Source organism: Aptenodytes forsteri, unplaced genomic scaffold (genome assembly GCF_000699145.1).
Source record: "Aptenodytes forsteri isolate BGI_AS27 unplaced genomic scaffold, ASM69914v1 Scaffold82, whole genome shotgun sequence".
NCBI classification, from domain to species: domain Eukaryota; kingdom Metazoa; phylum Chordata; class Aves; order Sphenisciformes; family Spheniscidae; genus Aptenodytes; species Aptenodytes forsteri.
Window position 1 is genome coordinate 8,377,745 of NW_008795490.1, and position 19,329 is coordinate 8,397,073.

Sequence of the window (19,329 nt, forward strand, 5' to 3'; positions counted from 1 at the left end):
CGGGGGGGGGGGGGGGGGGGCAGTCCTGCCACCCCTCTGCAGCTGCCCAGCTCCTCACCCATCAGCAGGCCCCCTCCTTGCTCACAGTTCTGGTAAGTTGTTCCAGCTCTGCCCTTGTAGACAGTCTAATTCCTACCTGTTGAACAGTCAAGAAAGGCTAGTGTTAAACTGATAACCTGGAAACATGCTAAGAGGGGTTTGGTCCTTTACGTGTTTTTTCAAAGGCTAAGATAAGCAGGTAGCACACCAAAGAATATCACATAAACTGCTGCTGACACCAGTTTGACAGGTCCTGCAATCAAACCTCAAAGACCTCCAGCTGAGTCCGTTCCAACTGCAAACCTGCTCCCAATTTTCTCAGAGTGGTTTTAATTAAACTTTTATGTTCAACCAGAAAGAGTTTTGTATGCAGGCAGACCTCTGCAGCCAGTTTAATGAAACTGAAGGTATCAATAAAAGCCAGAATATATTAAGCATATATTTGAAATGGTAAAATTATTTTTAGAAAAATCCAAAGAAGTCTGCAAAGGCATTGATAATAAATGTGCCCCTTGCAGACTTGCGTAGATGAAAATTAAGTGATTCACTTGCTGAAATGAAACACGCAGTTACGTGGTCGGCTCAAGTGTGAAAGCTCTGTCACTTACACAGCAGCCTCCATTTAGAATTACTGGGAAGTATGAAAGCACTGAAGGGCCTCCCTCATGGACCAGATGCCATTGTGCAAGGCGCTGTGCAAGCGCCGAACAGAAAAAGCATGAAGAGCTCCTTGATGCAAACAGCACAAAACACCAAATAGATATTAACAGAGGAACAACTGCATGGAAATTAGGAGAAGACATTGGCCAACAAGATAAGGAGAAGCCATAATATAGCTCTCACCACCTGCTATAGCGAGTGAGATACTACTCCATTTTAGAGGAGGTGATCAACACCCAATGCTTCCTTGAGCTGGAAGGAACCAGGGGACATCAGCTTCATGCCAGCCTGTCTCTGGGCAGCACAGCGCACCCGAGACAGCCGAATCCGGCCCTCCAAATGGTGACAGAGATCTGGCACCAGCTCAGGGAATACACCCAAACTGCAGTGGTGCTTGCCAGGACGCTGCACGCCCTCCCCAGGCATGTTGCTTAGCACACTCTTTTAGCTTCATGATTTGAAACAAAGCAAGAAGATAAAAGTCATCCAAGGCCTTTAATTTTCGGTAGCCGGCGTAGTGCAACCACTGCACTGTGGCAACCGAGAAGAACATAACAGGGCTGAAGGGCCGTCCTTGTTGTAGCGCCCTCACGGCATGGTGATGCTGAGATGCCCCCACTTCCCAAAGCCTTGCACTTAGAAGTTCTCACCTGGCAGCAGCACTGCCTCTGCTCTCCCTGCCCATGCTGTCAGGGGAGCTGGATGGGCGGTGGGCAGCAGGGAGGGGGTCCTCATCTCCCTAACTGAGGAGCACGAGTGCATGCTCCTAGTGAGAGACAGCTCTCACAGCCTGTTCCCAGCCACTATGAACACAGGCATTTATTATTCAAATTTAAATTGCAGAAGCTATTCTTGGTGCTATGGTACTGCCTAGGGCGCCAGCTGAGATCAGAGCTTGCCCTGTTCAAACCTGAAAGGTTTTTAATCTAATTAAACAATAGGCGAAAGTTGGGAGGGAAAAGCAGAGACAGAGAATTGAGGTGAGTTTTTTTAAGACAATGGCTCTGGGCTAGGAGCCACGGTTTGCTGGCTCCCACCCCTGCTCCCTCACCTGGCTTTGGGATGCTCAGGCATTTCTCCTTAGAGCCATGACGTCTATTCCAAATGTCCGACTTGGGATCAGTGTCCGACTTCTTATACTGTGGCACTCGAGCTGCTAAAACAAATCCCTCTGTGTTTCTGTTTGTGCATAGGTCATAGCTCTGGCTACAGCCTAGTATAAATACACACATGCAAGCTTCATGTCAGCTAGGTCCGATATTGGCACCAGAGAGCTTTGCATGGATTAACCTCCCATGCCTTCACCCAGCTCTGTGGTGAAGGGCTGCAGCCAGTGCCGTATTCACGGCCACCGAGACCCTAACTACCTAGTTTAAACTGAGCTTGGGCACATCCACAGTACACTGCAATTATGGCCACAATATTTTCTAAGGAGCATCATAACAACTAACCAGAATTAACATGAATCATAACATAACCGTATTAAACCCACCCCACTATTAGCCACATTTTCTAAATCTTCTTTTCCTCAGTAACCGAAGAGCAGTGTCAGGGGAGGGTGTGTGTTGGCTGGCACCACACAAAATAAAAGCTCCTAGCTAATCATTTAGTCAGCTCCCCGCCGGTGCGGAGAGGGCAGCCAGCCTCCAGCCAGATGCCTGAATACTGCAGGCTGCTCTTGAACCTCCCATTGCTCTGCGCCTGCCCCACCTCAGCCACTGTGTGTTATGCCAAGCGCTCTTTTTCTAATGAGAGCTGTCAGCCTGGACAGATGAAATGTCCAATCACCTAAACACTGCTGGGGGTGCTCTGCCACCAGAAGGAAGTGGCTGAGTTGGAGCTGGTCTTCTTTTCCAAAGAGCAGATAACGATGCTTTATCTACATAGCATCCTGCATGACTTTGGAGCTTTGAAAGTGCTTTTCCCACCCAGAAAAAAAAAGAAAAAGCAGAAACCAAGATATTCTTACAGAAAAATTGACCTCAGATCTTTAGAACCATTTTTTAAAAAAATCCACAAATTTTAGATATAAAAACATGTCTTACTGTCAAAATACAGCCACAGATGAACTTTCACGTGGCTACCAAGTGCAAACTGATAGCAAAGTATGGAGCCCTAATAGTCTTAAAAGCTGGCACATTGCAAGAGATCTTCTGCTCTGCTTCATGAAGTGAAGTGAAGCTGGCAGAAGGCGCTGGCAGGGGATTATTTTCTCTGCCTGTGCTGGCCTTGCCTACAGCTGCAGTCCACACGCAGGCTACAAAACAGAGCTGACAAGGTGCCCTCTCAGCTCACTCAAGCCACAGTGCAGGGATGCAGCTTGAAGGAATCCAGTGCAGGATCACGGTGGTGTGAAGCAAAGGGTGGGCTTTGCTCGGTGGTAGGGCTACCCCGCATGCCAGATAACGTAGGAAGGGAGCAGCGATGCTCCTCTTCAACAGTGGAGTCCAGTGAAGTACATCAAGTGCTGCCTGGTACAGCTCCTGGCCACAGCCTGAGCCACCGAGTGGGGATTGGAAAGATGGAAGAGGGGAAACTGTGGCTGCAGCGTGATGTGGGGATGCCTCTCCCCCAGCTCGCTCGGACGTCAGAAGCAGTGTAGCCAGGCTAGCACCCAGCTCCCAGCCTGGCGTGCTGGGTAATGAAGAAGGTGGGTGAACAGCTGGGCAGCCAGGCTGTACCAAGCTCCTCCGCAAAAGCCTGCCAGAGCTCACACCCTCACGTTAAAGTTGGAGTTTGGCGATGTCTACGTGGCAAAGCAAGGCTTAGAGCTCAGGCACCGCTCTGACCACTCTGGCTCTCACCTTGAGTTAATCCCCCTGCCTGGTCCTGCACAGCATCAGTGGTCGGACCAGCTCAGGTTAGTGCCTGCCCATGGAGATGGCCCAGGGATCACATTATTGTTTTCCATTCTGTAGGTCATCCTAGGAGTCCTTTCCTGTAGATGTCCGCCACAACTGTACACAGAAAAGAAGTATACAGGGCTTGTGAGGAAAGGCAGGGACTGGAAATCTTTTCAGACTTTAATGCTGTCCTCTTGAAGTCTCCACAGAGTTACCAAGGGAAATGTTTTCAGAAGTCTCCACTTCTAGGGAATTATTTTGCTTCTGGGCACCCTGTGTAGAGATACCATAGCTGCAGCATTCAGGAGAATAGGGCACCCATAATTCCCAGGTCTTTTTAAAATCACTGGTCTGGGTCTTTCTATTCTTCCTCAGTTTACCTTTCTGCAACAGAGGAATCATAATAGTTTGCAACCTTAAAAAGATGCAGAGAGTTTCAGTTCCCTGATGTTTGTGCTTCATGGTCTCCAAACAGAAGCTAATTTCCATGTCCAAACACAATACTTATTTTATTATCTTCTACCAAAGTAGACGTTCACCATCCTGGAGACTCTGAAATCACTGTGGTTTTTTTTCCCCTGTTAATGCAGATCACTCTCTACTCTGAAAGGTTTGAAGAATTTCAGAAAACACTGACCAAAAGCAATGAAGTGTTTGCCACTTTCAAACAGGAGATGGAGAAAGTGAGTAGCAGCTCATATCTGAACTCTGTGCTTGACACTTTCCTTTTAGATTTTGATATTTTATGCAATAAAATTATGCAATTATTTTTAATTAAACAATGATTTTTAATTAATATTTTTAAATTATTAATTATGCAATAATTTTATCTGGGATGGGGCCATTTCTGCTCATTTTGAAGAAAAATCTCATCAACATCTAAATAAGGTTTGGGGCATATGCGGCCATGACCGACAGCAGCTTAGACTTCAGCACTGCAAGCCAAACATTTCACTCTCCCTTTCAACTAAAAATGAAATTGCCTGGAAGAATGAACATTTTACCTAAAACCTAATGTGGTGGTTGGGTACAGACCCCTCAGAGATACCAAAGGGGGAGTCTGGAGGTGCATTTGTCAGCCTATGTCTCCAGGAGTGCCCAGAGCCTCCTGGGTGACTGACACTGGTACAGAAATGTTGACACAGGCTACATGTCTTCCCACTGGAGTGTGCGGGCAGAGCTGAAGCCCACCAACACCTTCCCACCATTAAGCCCAAATGACCGTTTCCTTGCAGCTGGTGTACTTATTTCCTGTAATGAATGGGAGGCAAAAAACAAACGCACCCACATGTTGTTCCCACTTTCATAATAAACAATGTTCTGCTCTGCCACCAGGGCCCAAAATCCTGGTGCCCTGATCCAGGCAACCTCTAATGATCTTCACAAGAGAGTTCAGCCTGCAGAAAACCAAAGGGAAAGATGGTGCTGTTTAGCCAGTGGTGTGTGCTGGAGGTAGTATAGAGGTGACTAATTCAGTGGGAACTCCCTTGGCAGTGCTGGCTCAGAAGATACAAGCCCTTCTTTAACTTCCCAGCAATCTAACACTCTGGTCTGGTAAAGAGACAAACACCTTTTCTTTGCCTTTTGTTTTTGTGATAGTTTGTACTCTAGGAGTTGGCTATACTTTTACACACATAATCAACTGGTCCTACTTTAGGACTACAGACTGGAGGCTGAAAGTTATATGGCAGCTACTTAAAACTAAATCCATCCCTTAACATCAATTACTACTTAGCACAGCCACTACAGCTGCTGGTAGCAGCATTATGAGTACAGCCAAAGACCTAAATAAAAGGGCTACCCTAATTTAATCTGCAGTGTGGAATTCCTGTTGTGATTCAGCTTTTCCTTCTGCTTCTATAGATGACAAAGAAAATGAAGAAGTTGGAAAAGGATACTGCTACGTGGAAATCCAGGTTTGAGAACTGTAACAGAGCATTACTGGACATGATTGAAGAGGTGAGCGGTCTTTTTTTTCTCAGGATGCACCCCTTCCCCCACATAATGCTTTAACTAGGAGATGAGATGACCTGAAATCGCCAAAAGTCAATGAAAAATTTGTTCTTGAATCGAATGGTCTTTTTTTCAAGCTACCTTGATAATTAGATGTCTTTAAAGAAAGAGACAAAAATCCCAACTGCTGGGGCTTTTAGATTGTGCAGAAACATTCATTACGTCCACGAGAAACTGAATTATGTAACTGTGAATTTTAAGTGCTGTAAAAATGTGTGGTTGTTAATGCTCTCACATAGAAGCAAATTGGCATTAGTTCACTTCACGCTACTTTCTTTCTCCATAAGAGCATCCACCCAGGGAATTAATGTGCTCTAGCTAATGAACTTTAAATTCACGCCTTTCATTAACTTCCTGTGTAGGCAAACTCTAAGAGTCAAAATCAAGTACTGTGGCTCACCATAGTTTTAAACATGCTGTCACAGGGGCGTTGCAGAGGAAATTCATAGGCATGTTGGAACTCGTTCAAATAAGATAAAAGCTGCCTGAAGTTTCACCCAAAACTTACACTGAACTTGGACCAGGTCTTTCTGGTTGGCTTTGTAGCTCTGTGCTATTGCTATTTCTACGGGTTTCTGTATCTCTTGTTTCCTCACTGGGTGTAGAAGCAAGAAAATGTTCCAATTCTGGCTGCTCTCACAGAACCTAGAAGCAAAATAAGCAAAAAATATAATACAGCTTGTTTTCCCCAAATTTCACACCCATGCCCACCGGAAGTCCAGGTAGGCTTTTGGATGCTTCTCTGTATGAACATCCACTATGTTCTTCCATCTCTACAGATCATCGGCAGGTATTCCTGCAGATATTTTTGAGTGAAATTGATCTGAATCTGTATGGTGAATGCTAATACACTGCAGTAACAGGGGTGAATTTCCTCTCGAAGCTTCAGTACAAAACACCGTCGTTATTGCAGAGCAGTTGGTGAAAGCCAGCTACCTTGCAGAGTCCCACGAAGGCTGCCTAGATCTCAGATTGTTTCCTAATTGCCAGTTCCACCAATGAATTGCATGCACATGAACTCAGTCTGCACCTTTGTCTAATGTCTTTGACCACAGAAAGCCATGAGGTCCAAGGAATATGAGTGCTTCGTGCTAAAAATCCAGAGGCTAGAGAACCTTTGCCGGGCTCTGCAGGAAGAGAGGAATGAATTGTACAAAAAAATAAAGCAAGCACAGTTCCCTGAAGAGGTGAATGGAATTGGCATCTTAGAAGAAGAAGAAGATGCTGACGTGAGCCCGTCCTCCTCTGAGCAGGCGAGCATTGAGCTGCGCACTGCTGACGAGAACATGCTGAAGGAGCTGGCTGAAGCTTTCAGGGTGTCCCACAAGGCAGAGGCATCCCTCCCGAGCAACAGCAGCAATCCAGAGACCTGTGACGCTCAAACATGTAATGCTGTCCTGGTGCCAGGTCTCCCCTCTCCTCTCACCCCACGGTCAGAGGCTGGGAATCGCTGTGAGCAGCCCGGCACGAGCACGCCAACGCCCACTGAACACGTGCCAGCACCCGCTGGGAGCATGCCAGCGCCCACTGAAAATATGACAATGCCCACCGAGAACACGCCAAAGCCCACCAAAAGCATGCCTGCCCTCCCAGAAAGGGTGCCAACACCCACAGAAAGTGCGCCAATACCTCCTAAGAGCGTGCCAGTACCCACAGGGAATATGCCAAAACCCATTGAAAGCATGCCAGCAACCCCCGAAAACGTGCCAACACCCACACAAAACATGCCCACTCCCCTTGGGAATATGCCAGTACCCACAAAAAGTGCACCAAAAGCTGCAGAACGTGTGGATGACCCAGCAGAGCCATCTGTCCACGGTCAGTCCGCAGAGCAAACAGGGGACACAGACATGGAAGCAGTGGATTGAAGACACTGGTGTGTCCAGGCTTGTCTTCTACAAACCACAGCTCTATTTTGTCCTCTAAATTGATACCTTTTTTTTTTTTAAAGAATCAATAAGTGGGTGCTAAAACACACTCACATATCTGTAGGCAAATGTAATGCACTTCTCTTTGCTACCACTATCCAGTAATAATAGGTCTGCAAATTTTGCTGTCCTTCATCTGCTTGAACTACAATATTTTCTTAATGACAGGAAAATACAACGAAATTACAGGATCTTTTTTCCCAGGCATAATGAGTCATCTCATTCAGCAAAATAATTTAAAGTGTGGAAGTTTCATGTTTCAAAAATCATTGCAATTCACATACATATATTTAAAGACTCATAATTAATTGTATCTATTTGTCATGATGTTGCATAAAAGATGGCCTACTTGGACACGTAGTGATTTTAATAAATGAGGTGAAAGGAATCTGTAATTACAAAGTAAAATAGTGAAACCATCGATGTGGTCAGCCATATCCAAGGAGAGGTGCAATAACAAAAGGTGAATTTTTGTACGACTAAACTACCACTCAGCACTGTGGCCTGAACACCCACAAGCTTTCAGCCTTACCTTGAATTGGTTTTTTCTGCTTAGTGCTCTAAAAGAGGCTTTGTTTTCAACAGAACTACAGGGGAGGGGAGAAGATCTTTTCTAGATTCCTCATAAAATGACTGAAAACAACAGCAATTTCCAAATGGATGGCAATTCCCAAGGTAGGAGTCACAACCCTCTTTCTGCATGCAACAGAAACCTGCTAGCTTGTCATACTATTTGGGATCACGAGCCCAACAGAGGGGCTTATGGCTGTTTCCAGCCCGCAAATGAGGTCAGACGTTCAGAAGTTGGTTGCAGATGTCAGCTTCTAGGCTAGGAGCAGGGTGGAGCTACACTAGAAGGTACCAGGATGTATTCCAGAAGATACCCCTGAGATCATGCTTCCAGATTGTCCCATCTCTCCTAGTCATAGCCACGTGAACCTCTTCACCACCGCTTCCTCCTGGCCCTGCTGCATGTGCTGATGCTCCCAGGAGAAGGGCGAGCACACTTGTCTGTCACCCCGTTGGTTGGAGTGGAGCACAAGTAAATAGCCCAGAAGCAAACAGGTACCAGGAAAGCAGGAATCCCTCTCACAGGCACCTTCACAGGGACTGACTACATTCTCATCCCCTCCCTTGTCTAACAGGCTCTTCCCATCTGCCTGCCAGCACACCACTGTTTAATAATGTAGCCACCTTGTCAGAAACTGGTTGATTTTGGCATCAAGAACAAAGATGAAGAAGGAAGGGGGCAAGAGAGGGTACCTACCCAGACAGCTGTACGGTCTCAAGCAAGGAGAGTAAGAAGGCTTTTTGGAAGAAGGTTAAAAAAATCCTGTTGGCACATTTCTTGTTTCTCATCCCCTTCCTCCGAATTCAGTCTAGGCCTTTTGGAGTCTGAGCTGGATAGCTTAAGAGTTTGAAAAGGCTAATTAAACAAGATGTCCAGAGGCTGGAAAGGGAAATGTTGCAAGCAAACAAACCCATGTGTATAGACAAATCCCAAGAAGCCCCTGAAGACAAAGTGACTCATTCAAGCCGAAGTTGAAATACAGGTGAACCAAGAGAAAAGACACCATCTTTGGCAGACCGTGGGAGACTGTGGTCACAGAGTCCTTCTGGCACACCACTCTCCAAAAGCTCTTTGCTTGCTGCCTACATGGTCCGCACCCTGGTTGTGTATGTCTGTGTCTGCACTGCTTGGTCCAGCCTTTTTGAGAGCTAACTGTTGGAGTACACAGAGCACGCTTCACAACAGTTTGTTTTGATATGGCCTTACGAGTAGCTATTATGGCTACAGTTTTTAAATGTGGATGCCTTACGTTAGATACCAAGACCGATGGGATTTATTTCATGTCTTTAATCACCTGAAAGTAGATCATTCAAGTCTTAGTTACCTTAAGCTCCTTTTATACGCAGTGGAGAAGAATAGGCATCTTTCGAGGACAAGTCATGTCATGGTAAAACTGGCATCCAAGATGGAAGAAATTACTTTCTCTCTGAAGATGCCATTTCTCTTCACTGATTCTAGAGCCAGCCTAAGACAACTAGCTTAAATTTAAAATGTCCATTATTAGATGTCTAAATTAGGCAAGATGAATGCCATCAAACATTCAGATTCAAAGCCCTAAGCAAATGGCCATCTCTGAAAACCAAGCCAGTTATGTGCCTGTGAAAATGTTAACCTATAAAAAATCCTTATCCCAAGATAAAAAGCTATACACACTTGATTTACTTTTTTCAGTTTCCATTGACTTTAGTCTGTAGAAATCTAGTTTCCATTACAAGTACAAGTTTTGTTTGTTGTTAGGGTGACTTTTAAAATTAATGCAATTTATATACCCATTAATGATTTTTTTCTTTCTTGGTCTTGTTTGATTCGGTTGCCATTTTAGTAACTGCCTGCATGTAACCAACTTCTTTTTCTTCAAGTAGGCCCTTAGAATGCCTTTAATTGTTGAAGCTTTCTTATACATTCAAATATTCAATTACATAATAATAATGATCGACATGACCATTAACTTGGTTCCATTTTGCATAATCATTACGGTCGCATCTTTAATTATATAATTGTTGCCTCATACCTTCCAAATTCAGCAAGCAGGGAGACAAGGATCCTACAGATAAAACCTTCCCACATAGTCATGATTGATTCTTACAGCATCATCCCTCATGAATAATTACACAGCCTTCTGGGAAAATCACTCCCACTCTATTCCACCTTCCTCATTTTTGCCCTTTTAATTCTTGCATCTAAAACTGCACTCACATACTTGCAGTTCCTATTACTCTCTGAGTTTCTACCCACATACCTGTTGCTTCTCTTCTTCCATACCATCTACCAACTGCATTTTATCCCAGCAGTTTCCTCCTCATTCTCAATGCATACATACAACACTGAAAGCACAGGAGAGCAACCATCACGGCTTTTAGTTCCAGGATTTGACCTCACATGTTTGCAAGAGATGTAGGGAAAGTTCTGGCTGATCCCAGGATGGATGGAGCGTTTATAGTCAGACTGTGGGGATGGTTTATGTGTAATCTCACGGCCTATAGAGCTGTGGGAGGCTGGAGTACCCTCAGTAGAGGCGGAAAATCTATAAAATTTAACCATGCACCTGTTCATCATCCATTGCATCAGACTGGCAGTTTAAACCACAATCGCCATCACAGATTTCTGTGTGTTAACCTACTTTCTCTCATTCTTCTTCAACATTAATTGCCGGCCTCCTCTTGCTCTCTTCTTGTACTGATATCCAGTACAAAAGCTGCCTCTGCATGGCAGCAGTGCCCTCGTGAAAAGCCTTGGGATTGCAGTCTGCACGTCAGCTCCACAGTCAAGACACAGAAACCCACCACACTTCTGTGATCATTCGGAGGCAGTAAGTAGCAGTGAGACATGCGTCTTCCCTGTCGTTCATCCTGATCATCATTCTCCTACTGATACTGCCAGTCTCATCAATCCTGGTGTGTGCTGTGGTTGCCTCCTTTAGTCTTGCTTTTATTTCACACAGTTATTCCCATACCACCAGGCACAGATTTGGGTGCAATAGAGGTGGTGATTGTAGCTACAACCTCCTTACTAAAACCATCCATTGCTGTGCTGCTTCCAAACCAGCAACAGCCTCTATTTGCAAAAGTTGCAAGGAAAGAACAAAATTTTTTTCCCTTTCTGCATGTCTGACCTTTGTCACCTCAAAAATTTAACAGCTCCCCCGCTGAACATGTAAAACACAGCATTTTTCAATGAGTTTATCCAAATGTGAAGGGATTTTCATGATGACAGCTAAAATCACATCCATGATGCTAACACGACCTTCTCACCTAATTTCTGATCTCTGTGGCAGACCACAGTAATGATAAATCTTGTTGATGAGAGAGTAGGAGGAAACAGCTGATCTGTTTCAGCTTAACTTTTCCCACAAAACTGAACAGAAGTAGGCACAGACATGGAATATACAATCCAGATGACAGAACTGCAGCAGTAGTGCAAGTGACCCAAAACAGGGACGTATAATAAAATATGGTGCAACTTTTATTATAAGCTTCACTATTAATGTCATCTTTAAGTTCACTTTGTCAAACAGATTGCAACCAACCACATATGCAGCCACAGATTCACACCGCCCCTCTCTCTTTGCAATCAACATCATTGCGCTCATTAGTATTGAATTTAGACTTTTCTTTTTACTTTATAGGGAAATTGCAACAGGACTCGTTCCTCTCCTGGGTCCACACACTACCATTGCCATTCATACTAACTTTCAACCATGACCTTGCTTAGCCAAGGGGTGAGCATAAGGAACAGAGATAACCCTGCCCGCAAATCAGCCTGCCCGGCTGAGGCACCGCAACACAGCACCTGCCAGCTGGACGAGGGAGTCAGGAGGACAGGGAAGGGCAGACATGGAAAATGAGTGCTTGCTGCACTGGTGGGCTCCCCTTCCCCTGAATTTTTTTGCACTAACACGGTCACTGCTGTGCCATGCTTTCTACTCAGAAAAGACTTACCACATCCCTATCAAAGATGCAGGAGGAGACGATGGTTGTGGCTGTGGCAGAACAGTGCTGGGCCAGCGCTCAAACCTCAGGGAAACCCAGAAATGTCAACATCCACAGTCCCCACTGGCTCACAGCTTCACATGGCTGACAGCTCAGGTCACCCTGCAGCCCCGGCCACTCATCACACTTGACCCAACACAGCGAGTCAAGAGGTAATTGCTCGTGGGCCGCAGATGGCTGAACCATGGGCCAGCTCCCCCTCCGCAGGCACAGCAGGGAGCGGTGGAGGATCTTATGCTTTGGCCTCAACCTTGAGAGAGGGGTGGCAAAGAAAGATGCCAGGGTGTATGCCATTTGTGAGCAATTTTGTCAGCAAAGTAGCTTCCACACTCCTGCTTATATTTGGAGATGGTCTGAACAAAAGGGCATATGAAAAGCCAAAAGAGGTAATGGTTCAGAAATAAGCCCAGAATAGTGTATTTTACAATATCTACATCACATGTATATGGACCAGGGTCTAAAGGGAATGCTCTTTGCTCTTTGCCCCTACTCAAGGGAGACACATAAAGTAAGCATGCCCAGACAGAGCAACTGAAGTCATGCATCCAGGCCAGGGCAGTCCTGGATTTACCCTGAGGATGCGACAAAGGCATGCACATACACCCATTCATGTTGCTTAATGAGGCATGTGCTCTGTGTCCCATAAGGATGTTAAGGAGGGAACAGCCACATCATCCTCCCTCCCTGTCACAGCTGCATGCAGCCCTGACTGGAAGACTGGGAAAAGCTTTACATCTCCCCGTGTTTGGATCCTGGCTTTTTTTTTTCTTCATGCATCTCTGATCTGAGGTTACTTTCTCTGTTTATCCCATTGAAAATATTTTTATGCTTAAAAGAAAAAAAGGGAGAGGCTTAAGTGCAAGTCTGTTTCTGACAAAGTTAGTAGGATTCAGCTTTGAGGTGCAGATGAAACACTCGCAATCCAGCCTGACAGAAAGGCAGCCTTAGCAAAACACTCTATGCTCAGCACAAAAAAAGATTCTAAAGTTGGGCTAAAATGTTGCACCTTGTGGCCACGAGCCATGAGACAAAGAAGAGGTGAAGAAAATATCTCACATTCGCTGATCAAGAAAATAAGTTCTGTGTTAGTAGAATATTCCTTTTTCTGGGGGGAAAAAAAAAGAAAAAAAGAAAATAAGAAAAAAAAGGATGTTCAGGAAGCCCTCTTATTTGCATGAATGATTTTATACTCTGATTACCAAAATACACCACAGAGAGTGCCTTCAGAGGATCCCAAAATGCTTTTCAAGCTATAAATGTTAAGGAATGACTTCACTTTGGGCTGAGGGCCACCTGCTCTGGGTTGTAAAGCTGCAGCAATACACTGCAGAAATACAGAGAGTTACGGGAGAGGCTTTCACTAGGTATAAACCTTCAGAGCAGAATCCAACCTGGGGGGAAAAAAAAGAAAAAAAGAAAATAAGAAAAAAAAGGATGTTCAGGAAGCCCTCTTATTTGCATGAATGATTTTATACTCTGATTACCAAAATACACCACAGAGAGTGCCTTCAGAGGATCCCAAAATGCTTTTCAAGCTATAAATGTTAAGGAATGACTTCACTTTGGGCTGAGGGCCACCTGCTCTGGGTTGTAAAGCTGCAGCAATACACTGCAGAAATACAGAGAGTTACGGGAGAGGCTTTCACTAGGTATAAACCTTCAGAGCAGAATCCAACCACTAACTGTCTGGCAATAGAAGGAAACCTTTTCAACGACCAGCTTACTCCCTAATTGCCTGGTTTTTTTGTACCTTGCCCTGATAATTCTGGCACTGCCATCAGCAGAAAATAAAGGTCCAGCTCCTTGCAGGTGTGAATCCTTTGGAGCCAGCTGACATCCAATGAGTATCCCATCCAAGGGGCTGAATTACTGGACCATTAGCAAGTCAGTCCTCTGTTCCTATGAAGCAAACATTTTACCCAGCCGATACTTCAGGGGCCCTGAGAGAGACAGAATGGATTTACTCAATTAGAATTTGGCCAACACATTGCATTTAATGAAGCTACTTTTAGGAAAAGTGCCAAAAAAGCAATCTTTATTGACCACAAGTGGCCACAGGCTCTGCTTTGCAGCTCATCCAAATGCCAAATGCTGCAGTGCTCCAGCTCACATCCTCTCCTCAGAAAGGATGAAAGGCAGAGCACCATTTCTTCAACCACTTCACCCACTTCCTGCAGCTCTTCGCTCTTTCTCACACTTCTCCCACTCAATGACGGGTCTAAACCTATTCTGCTTACTGCAGCTTGCTGGATAGACCTTGTTAAAAATAGAACAAAATATGATTAGATTCAGGTTTCATTTCACATGAGATCTAGGTCAGGGCTGACAATACCATTTGAGCTGCTGCAACAGCTCTCTGTCTCCAGAACGGGGGAGGTCCTGCTCCTCTCACCAGTTTATGGCTCTGCAGACCCTCCTCTGCACCAGCTGCGGCGCTTGTCAGGCTCTCTAATGAACGGATCTAACTCACTAGCCCAACAGAAAAATAATCCAACTAAGGAAAAAAGGATTATTTTCCAGCATGTTAGAGTGTTGATGGATAAAGTGGGAATAGTCCTTCTGGCAGCAGCAAGCTATTAGGTCAGCTCAGGTGTACCGAAACCCTGCTCACTTACTACTTAATCGCAGCACAACCTAAAGTGTGTTCTTCCTATTGCCACAGCCGGAGACAGAATACAGGACCAGATGGACGACTGTTGTGAGCAGCAGGGTATTTGTTATTTCTTAAAGACTAGCTACCACCAAAGGAGTACTCCTTCCCCTACTTCTACTGGATGTCACAGCCTCCTCTCCTGTTTGGATGCTGGCACCCCTCTGACCCAGCTGTGGGCTGGTTTGGGGTTTAACCTGGCAGAAACCCAACCTTGCAAAAGAAAAAAAAATATTTTTTTGCTGGTGTGGCTCCCAAAACTGGCTTACTACGGGGTTGGGGTGCTAGTGCTTCACTCAGTGCAGAAGCTGAGAGGAGCCGAGGGCTTTTGAGCATCCATGTGCCCCCGCACATCAGCAACGCTCAGGCCATGAATAGCTCCTCTGGCAGATCACTCTTATTTCACATCACTTCCAGTTTGCAAAGGTGGGCAGTTTTCTAGGCCAAAAAAGCTACCTCGAATGGCAGGCTGTGGCAGCATCTGCCTTTGCAGCCCAGAGGGAAAAGGGCTGTATGACACTGTGGACCCCTTAAAGAAAGGGTTACGGTCTAGGCACTGGGGGACTGGAGAGGCCTCTGAGGTCCCATCACCATGTGACAGCTCAGCGAGGCATGGGCACCTTACCAAAATGGTAACAGGGCTGGGAGAACTGGCTTGTGCAACTCAGGCACACGGACCACGCCAGACCTCACCTCACCTTTCAAGGTCCCTCCTAGCTTTATCATTCTATGATTTGCCAAGTGTCAGCAACATTAAAGTTGGGCACTGTGATGCTCAGTCCCCTTTTCAATCCATCCCTTTGGAGGGTATTACTAAAACAACAACTACAAAAAAAGCAATAGCTTTTTTTAAAATCAGCATTTGCTGAGATTTGTCGGTTTTCTGGAATTTCTGTTTTCTCAGTTTAGGTGGTCCCGGCGCCCTACGGCTAACGCCAGAAAGCTTCAGCCTCCAAACTGCCAGCTAGTTCAGTTTCTGAAAAACAAAGTCACAAGCTGAACACCTCCAGTGTCACAGCAATCGTACACAGAAAAAACCTTAAGCAAGTCCCAAGGGGAGAGTCAAGTTGTGCTAGTCATCATGTTACTCAGCTATCTCTTCCCGGGTGTTTCCACCAGTTACCACAGAATTAAAAATAAAATGCCGGCTCTAGCAGTAACATGACTTACAGCTGCTTCCCCTGTTCCCCTGTTCAAGGCATCACTCCCACCCACGTGCTGCACCCGCTGCCCTTGCCAGTGTGCTGCTGCAAGGCTGCACCTGAACTGGGTCGCTCAAACAATCCAGATTAAAAATATTCCCCCCCTGCACCAAGAAGAGCTAATTTTAACTCAGATCATTGCAGTGATCCAGTTGGGGGTTTTGGTGATAGTATCTCATGAAACTATGACCTGAATTCTGGTCACAATAACTGCTAATTGAACTTCACCCATCCTTTGCTCATAAAGGAAGCCACACATTTGGATGTTAACTCTGGAGCATAATGCTGTTCTCAGAGTTAATGGTAGCCTTTCCATTGACTGTTTTAGCAGAAAACTCCTGGACTGAAAACAGAACTTGAAAAGTTGTATTTTAAATCTCAGTCTGACCCTCTACACAAAAGATGGGGAAGACACAATACCCAACACACGACGATAATGACCAGCTCCAGTGTTTGGAACTGTGCATTACATCTTCTGCTCACAAAGAAAATTAAAGCTCTCCTGCTTCCATATGGACGCCCTGGGTTCTCACACACGAGAACAGGTCATGTGCCAGCAGTAAGGTGATTGCTCACACTTCAAGGATCATTTCTTTGCTCCCAGTCATCCTGGTAGATCCTAATTGGCAAATTCCCTCAGCAATATGAATGAACTGAGTTTCTTTCTTTCTTTGCTTAGTGTACTACAAAATGTTATTAAATCAGTGTCTATAGACCACAGTATCTCAGAACACAAAAGATTCCTCTTTCTGTTACACCGGAGGCTGAATGTAATGTAAATAAAATGAGGCATTTGTTTCGAAGAAAGGAAGAAAACAGTGTGGTCCATGTCATTTTTATTAGAAGCAGCCTTTTTTTTGGGTTAGTAATGCAGTGTTACCTCCTGAAATTCAGGGTCACATCTGAATTACATCAACTGGAGACAGTTTTGGTTTTAAGTTTGTGCTGCTAGACCATTGCTAGACTGCCAGACCATTGCACAAAACCATACTTTTGACTGGTGCTATTCTGTACAGCTAGAAAGTCTGTTCAGAAAAGTCTTGATGACAGAAATAGCAGCTTGACATAGGGTCAGGAAGAGATGGACCTGCCACCATGAGAGATGTCTTACTCAGCAGCAGTTCTCTGCACCTGCCAGGGTCAATCCCTTCCTCTTCACCTATCATTTTCTGCATCACTAAATACACCCACAACACTTTAAAATATAGATTAAAATGACTGCCATTTACAAGCATGGTACACAACAGCATGATATGTTCAGCTGGCTCCCCAGAAAGAAGATCAAACTTCTCCTGCTATAAAAGATCACATTTACCTTGTGTGTGCAGAACAGTGTCATTAACCCACCCAGGTCTTCCACATCTTCAGTTTATCATGTTTGCCATTACCTATTTCTATGTCTCTATCTCTATCTCTCATGCCAACAGAGAGATTCTTGATGGAACACCACTTCATCCGCAGTTACCGGTGTATTTAACATACACCATACTAACATCTTAATTATATATTAATGTAACATATCATATGATGTAGCATGTTCTATTATGGCTACAAAGCACATAGACCTGCAGAGCTGTAGTAAGACATTTTAATGGTGTAAGCTTTGTAACACCACAGCTGCAGGGACAAAGTGCAGCATCGCTGCTCCGCTTGGTGCCCTTCTACCCCAGGGAGGAGCTGGGATCCTCACTACGCCCTGGAGAATCCCACTGGCACTGGTAGATAGCAGGGGGAGACATACAATGTGGACACCAGGCTGTGCACCTGAAACCCCTGCAATCTTTGCATTATAATCCCTGCTCTTCAGACCCTGAGTCTCAGACAAATGAATGATCTTTCTGCCTCAGCTTCCTGCATGTAAAATTGGGGTAGTGAATGTGGTTGCGAGTTATTTTGAGTGCAAGCTTGAGTAGAAACATTTAATTCTCAGTAAGATTGTCTTCATCTAATTTAAAATGCCATAAAAAATTATAATCATAGAATATTTTATGTTGGTAGAGACCTCTAGAGGTCACCTCCCCTTCCAAAAGGCAGCAGGACCAATTTTAAAGTTACCTCAGGTTGCTCAGGTCCTGTCAGTTTTGAATATTTCCAAGGACAGAGATTGCACACCTCTGGGTTCCCATGTTTGATTACCTTCACAGTGAAATTTTTTTCCTTCTATCTAATCTTCCTTGGTGCAGCCCGTGCCCTTGGCTTCTCGCCTTGCCACAATGCACCACTGTCTTCTCCATAGCCTCCCATCATTAGTTGAAGACAACAGTTCATTCCCCCTGAGCCTTCTCCAGGCTGAACAAACCCAGCTCCCTCAGCTCTTCTTCTGTTGAGATGACATGGGACACCCTTATTTCATGACAAGAGAGCCCACGTACACACTTAACTGCAGCAGTGAGTTCCCTGCCTGCTCGAGCTGCTGCTATCTAAGCGAAGCAGCCACCGCTCCCCATTCATCCCCCAGTCTTCCCAGTACCTCGCCATGAACTCCACCACAGCTTAACCCCTCACCGATTTTGCCAGCGTACCAGCTCGTGTGATCATTTCCTAACCCAGTCTGGTGAAAACGCATCAGACAGCTTTAGATTTAGTTAGGAAAATGCTCAAGCAAACCAGATCATTTTGACCTCACTTTGCTTGGGGGATGACTACGTAGGCAACTGTGCCAGCTGAGTAAAGGAGCAACCGCTGGCAAACAGGTGGGCTCATCCAGGTCCGTTGGGAATGCAAAATCCTCACCCGCCTGCAGCTGCAGCTCCAACAGGATGTGTGACACAGCATCAGCTACTTGGGCCCTCCCTCCCGTAGGCTCAGGTTCCTACGCTTGATGAAGTTCTTCTCCTGAGGCTTTGGCAAATCTTTCCGAGTCCTCAGCAGAATAGTAATTGTTAACAATAACATTTACACAGGTGTATGAACTTTCCGCATGTACTGTTCCTACTTGCCAGGCAAAATGTTACAAGGATTACTAAGAAGAAAAATGCAGCACCATGAGAACTTGGTTAAAGCGCACCCATGCATGTTACATTCACCAGAGAAAACAAAACAAGCAAAAGTCTTTTCTAATCCTTAAAGGTTAAGAAGCTTAAGTCAGTCTTGTAAAGACATTTTGGCTTATTATACCAGCCTACCACTGAGAAGCCGCTCTAGAATAGAATAGAATAGACTAGACTAGACTAGACTAGACTAGAGTATTTCAGTTGGAAGGGACCTACAACGATCATCTAGTCCAACTGCCTGACCAATTCAGGGCTGACCAAAAGTAAAAGCATGTTGTTAAGGGCATTGTCCAAATGCCTCTTAAACGCTGATAGGCCTGGGGCATCGACCACGTCTCTAGGAAGCCTGTTCCAGCATTTGACCACCCTCTCGGTAAAGAAATGCTTCCTAATGTCCAGTCTAAACCTCCCTTGGTGCAGCTTTGAACCATTCCCATGTGT

The 19,329-nt window shown here is 45.1% G+C and overlaps 1 protein-coding gene and 1 long non-coding RNA gene across 2 annotated transcripts in view; one reads left to right on the forward strand and one right to left on the reverse strand.

Moving 5' to 3' along the window:
* Positions 1-9,708, forward strand: part of TXLNB (taxilin beta) — a 37,592-nt gene extending 27,884 nt beyond the window's left edge. The window contains exons 8-10 of the mRNA XM_009281460.1: positions 4,133-4,225; positions 5,406-5,501; positions 6,611-9,708. Of these exons, the coding sequence (XP_009279735.1) occupies positions 4,133-4,225; positions 5,406-5,501; positions 6,611-7,423 (1,002 nt within the window). The 3' untranslated portion in view covers positions 7,424-9,708. The remainder of the gene's footprint in view (positions 1-4,132; positions 4,226-5,405; positions 5,502-6,610) is intronic.
* On the reverse strand, positions 8,973-17,439 carry LOC103900720. Its single transcript, XR_657683.2, has 2 exons — positions 13,720-17,439; positions 8,973-13,434 (listed from the first exon to the last, which is right to left on the reverse strand). It is a non-coding gene; the product is annotated as an uncharacterized LOC103900720 (long non-coding RNA).
* Between the last annotated feature and the right edge of the window lie 1,890 nt (positions 17,440-19,329).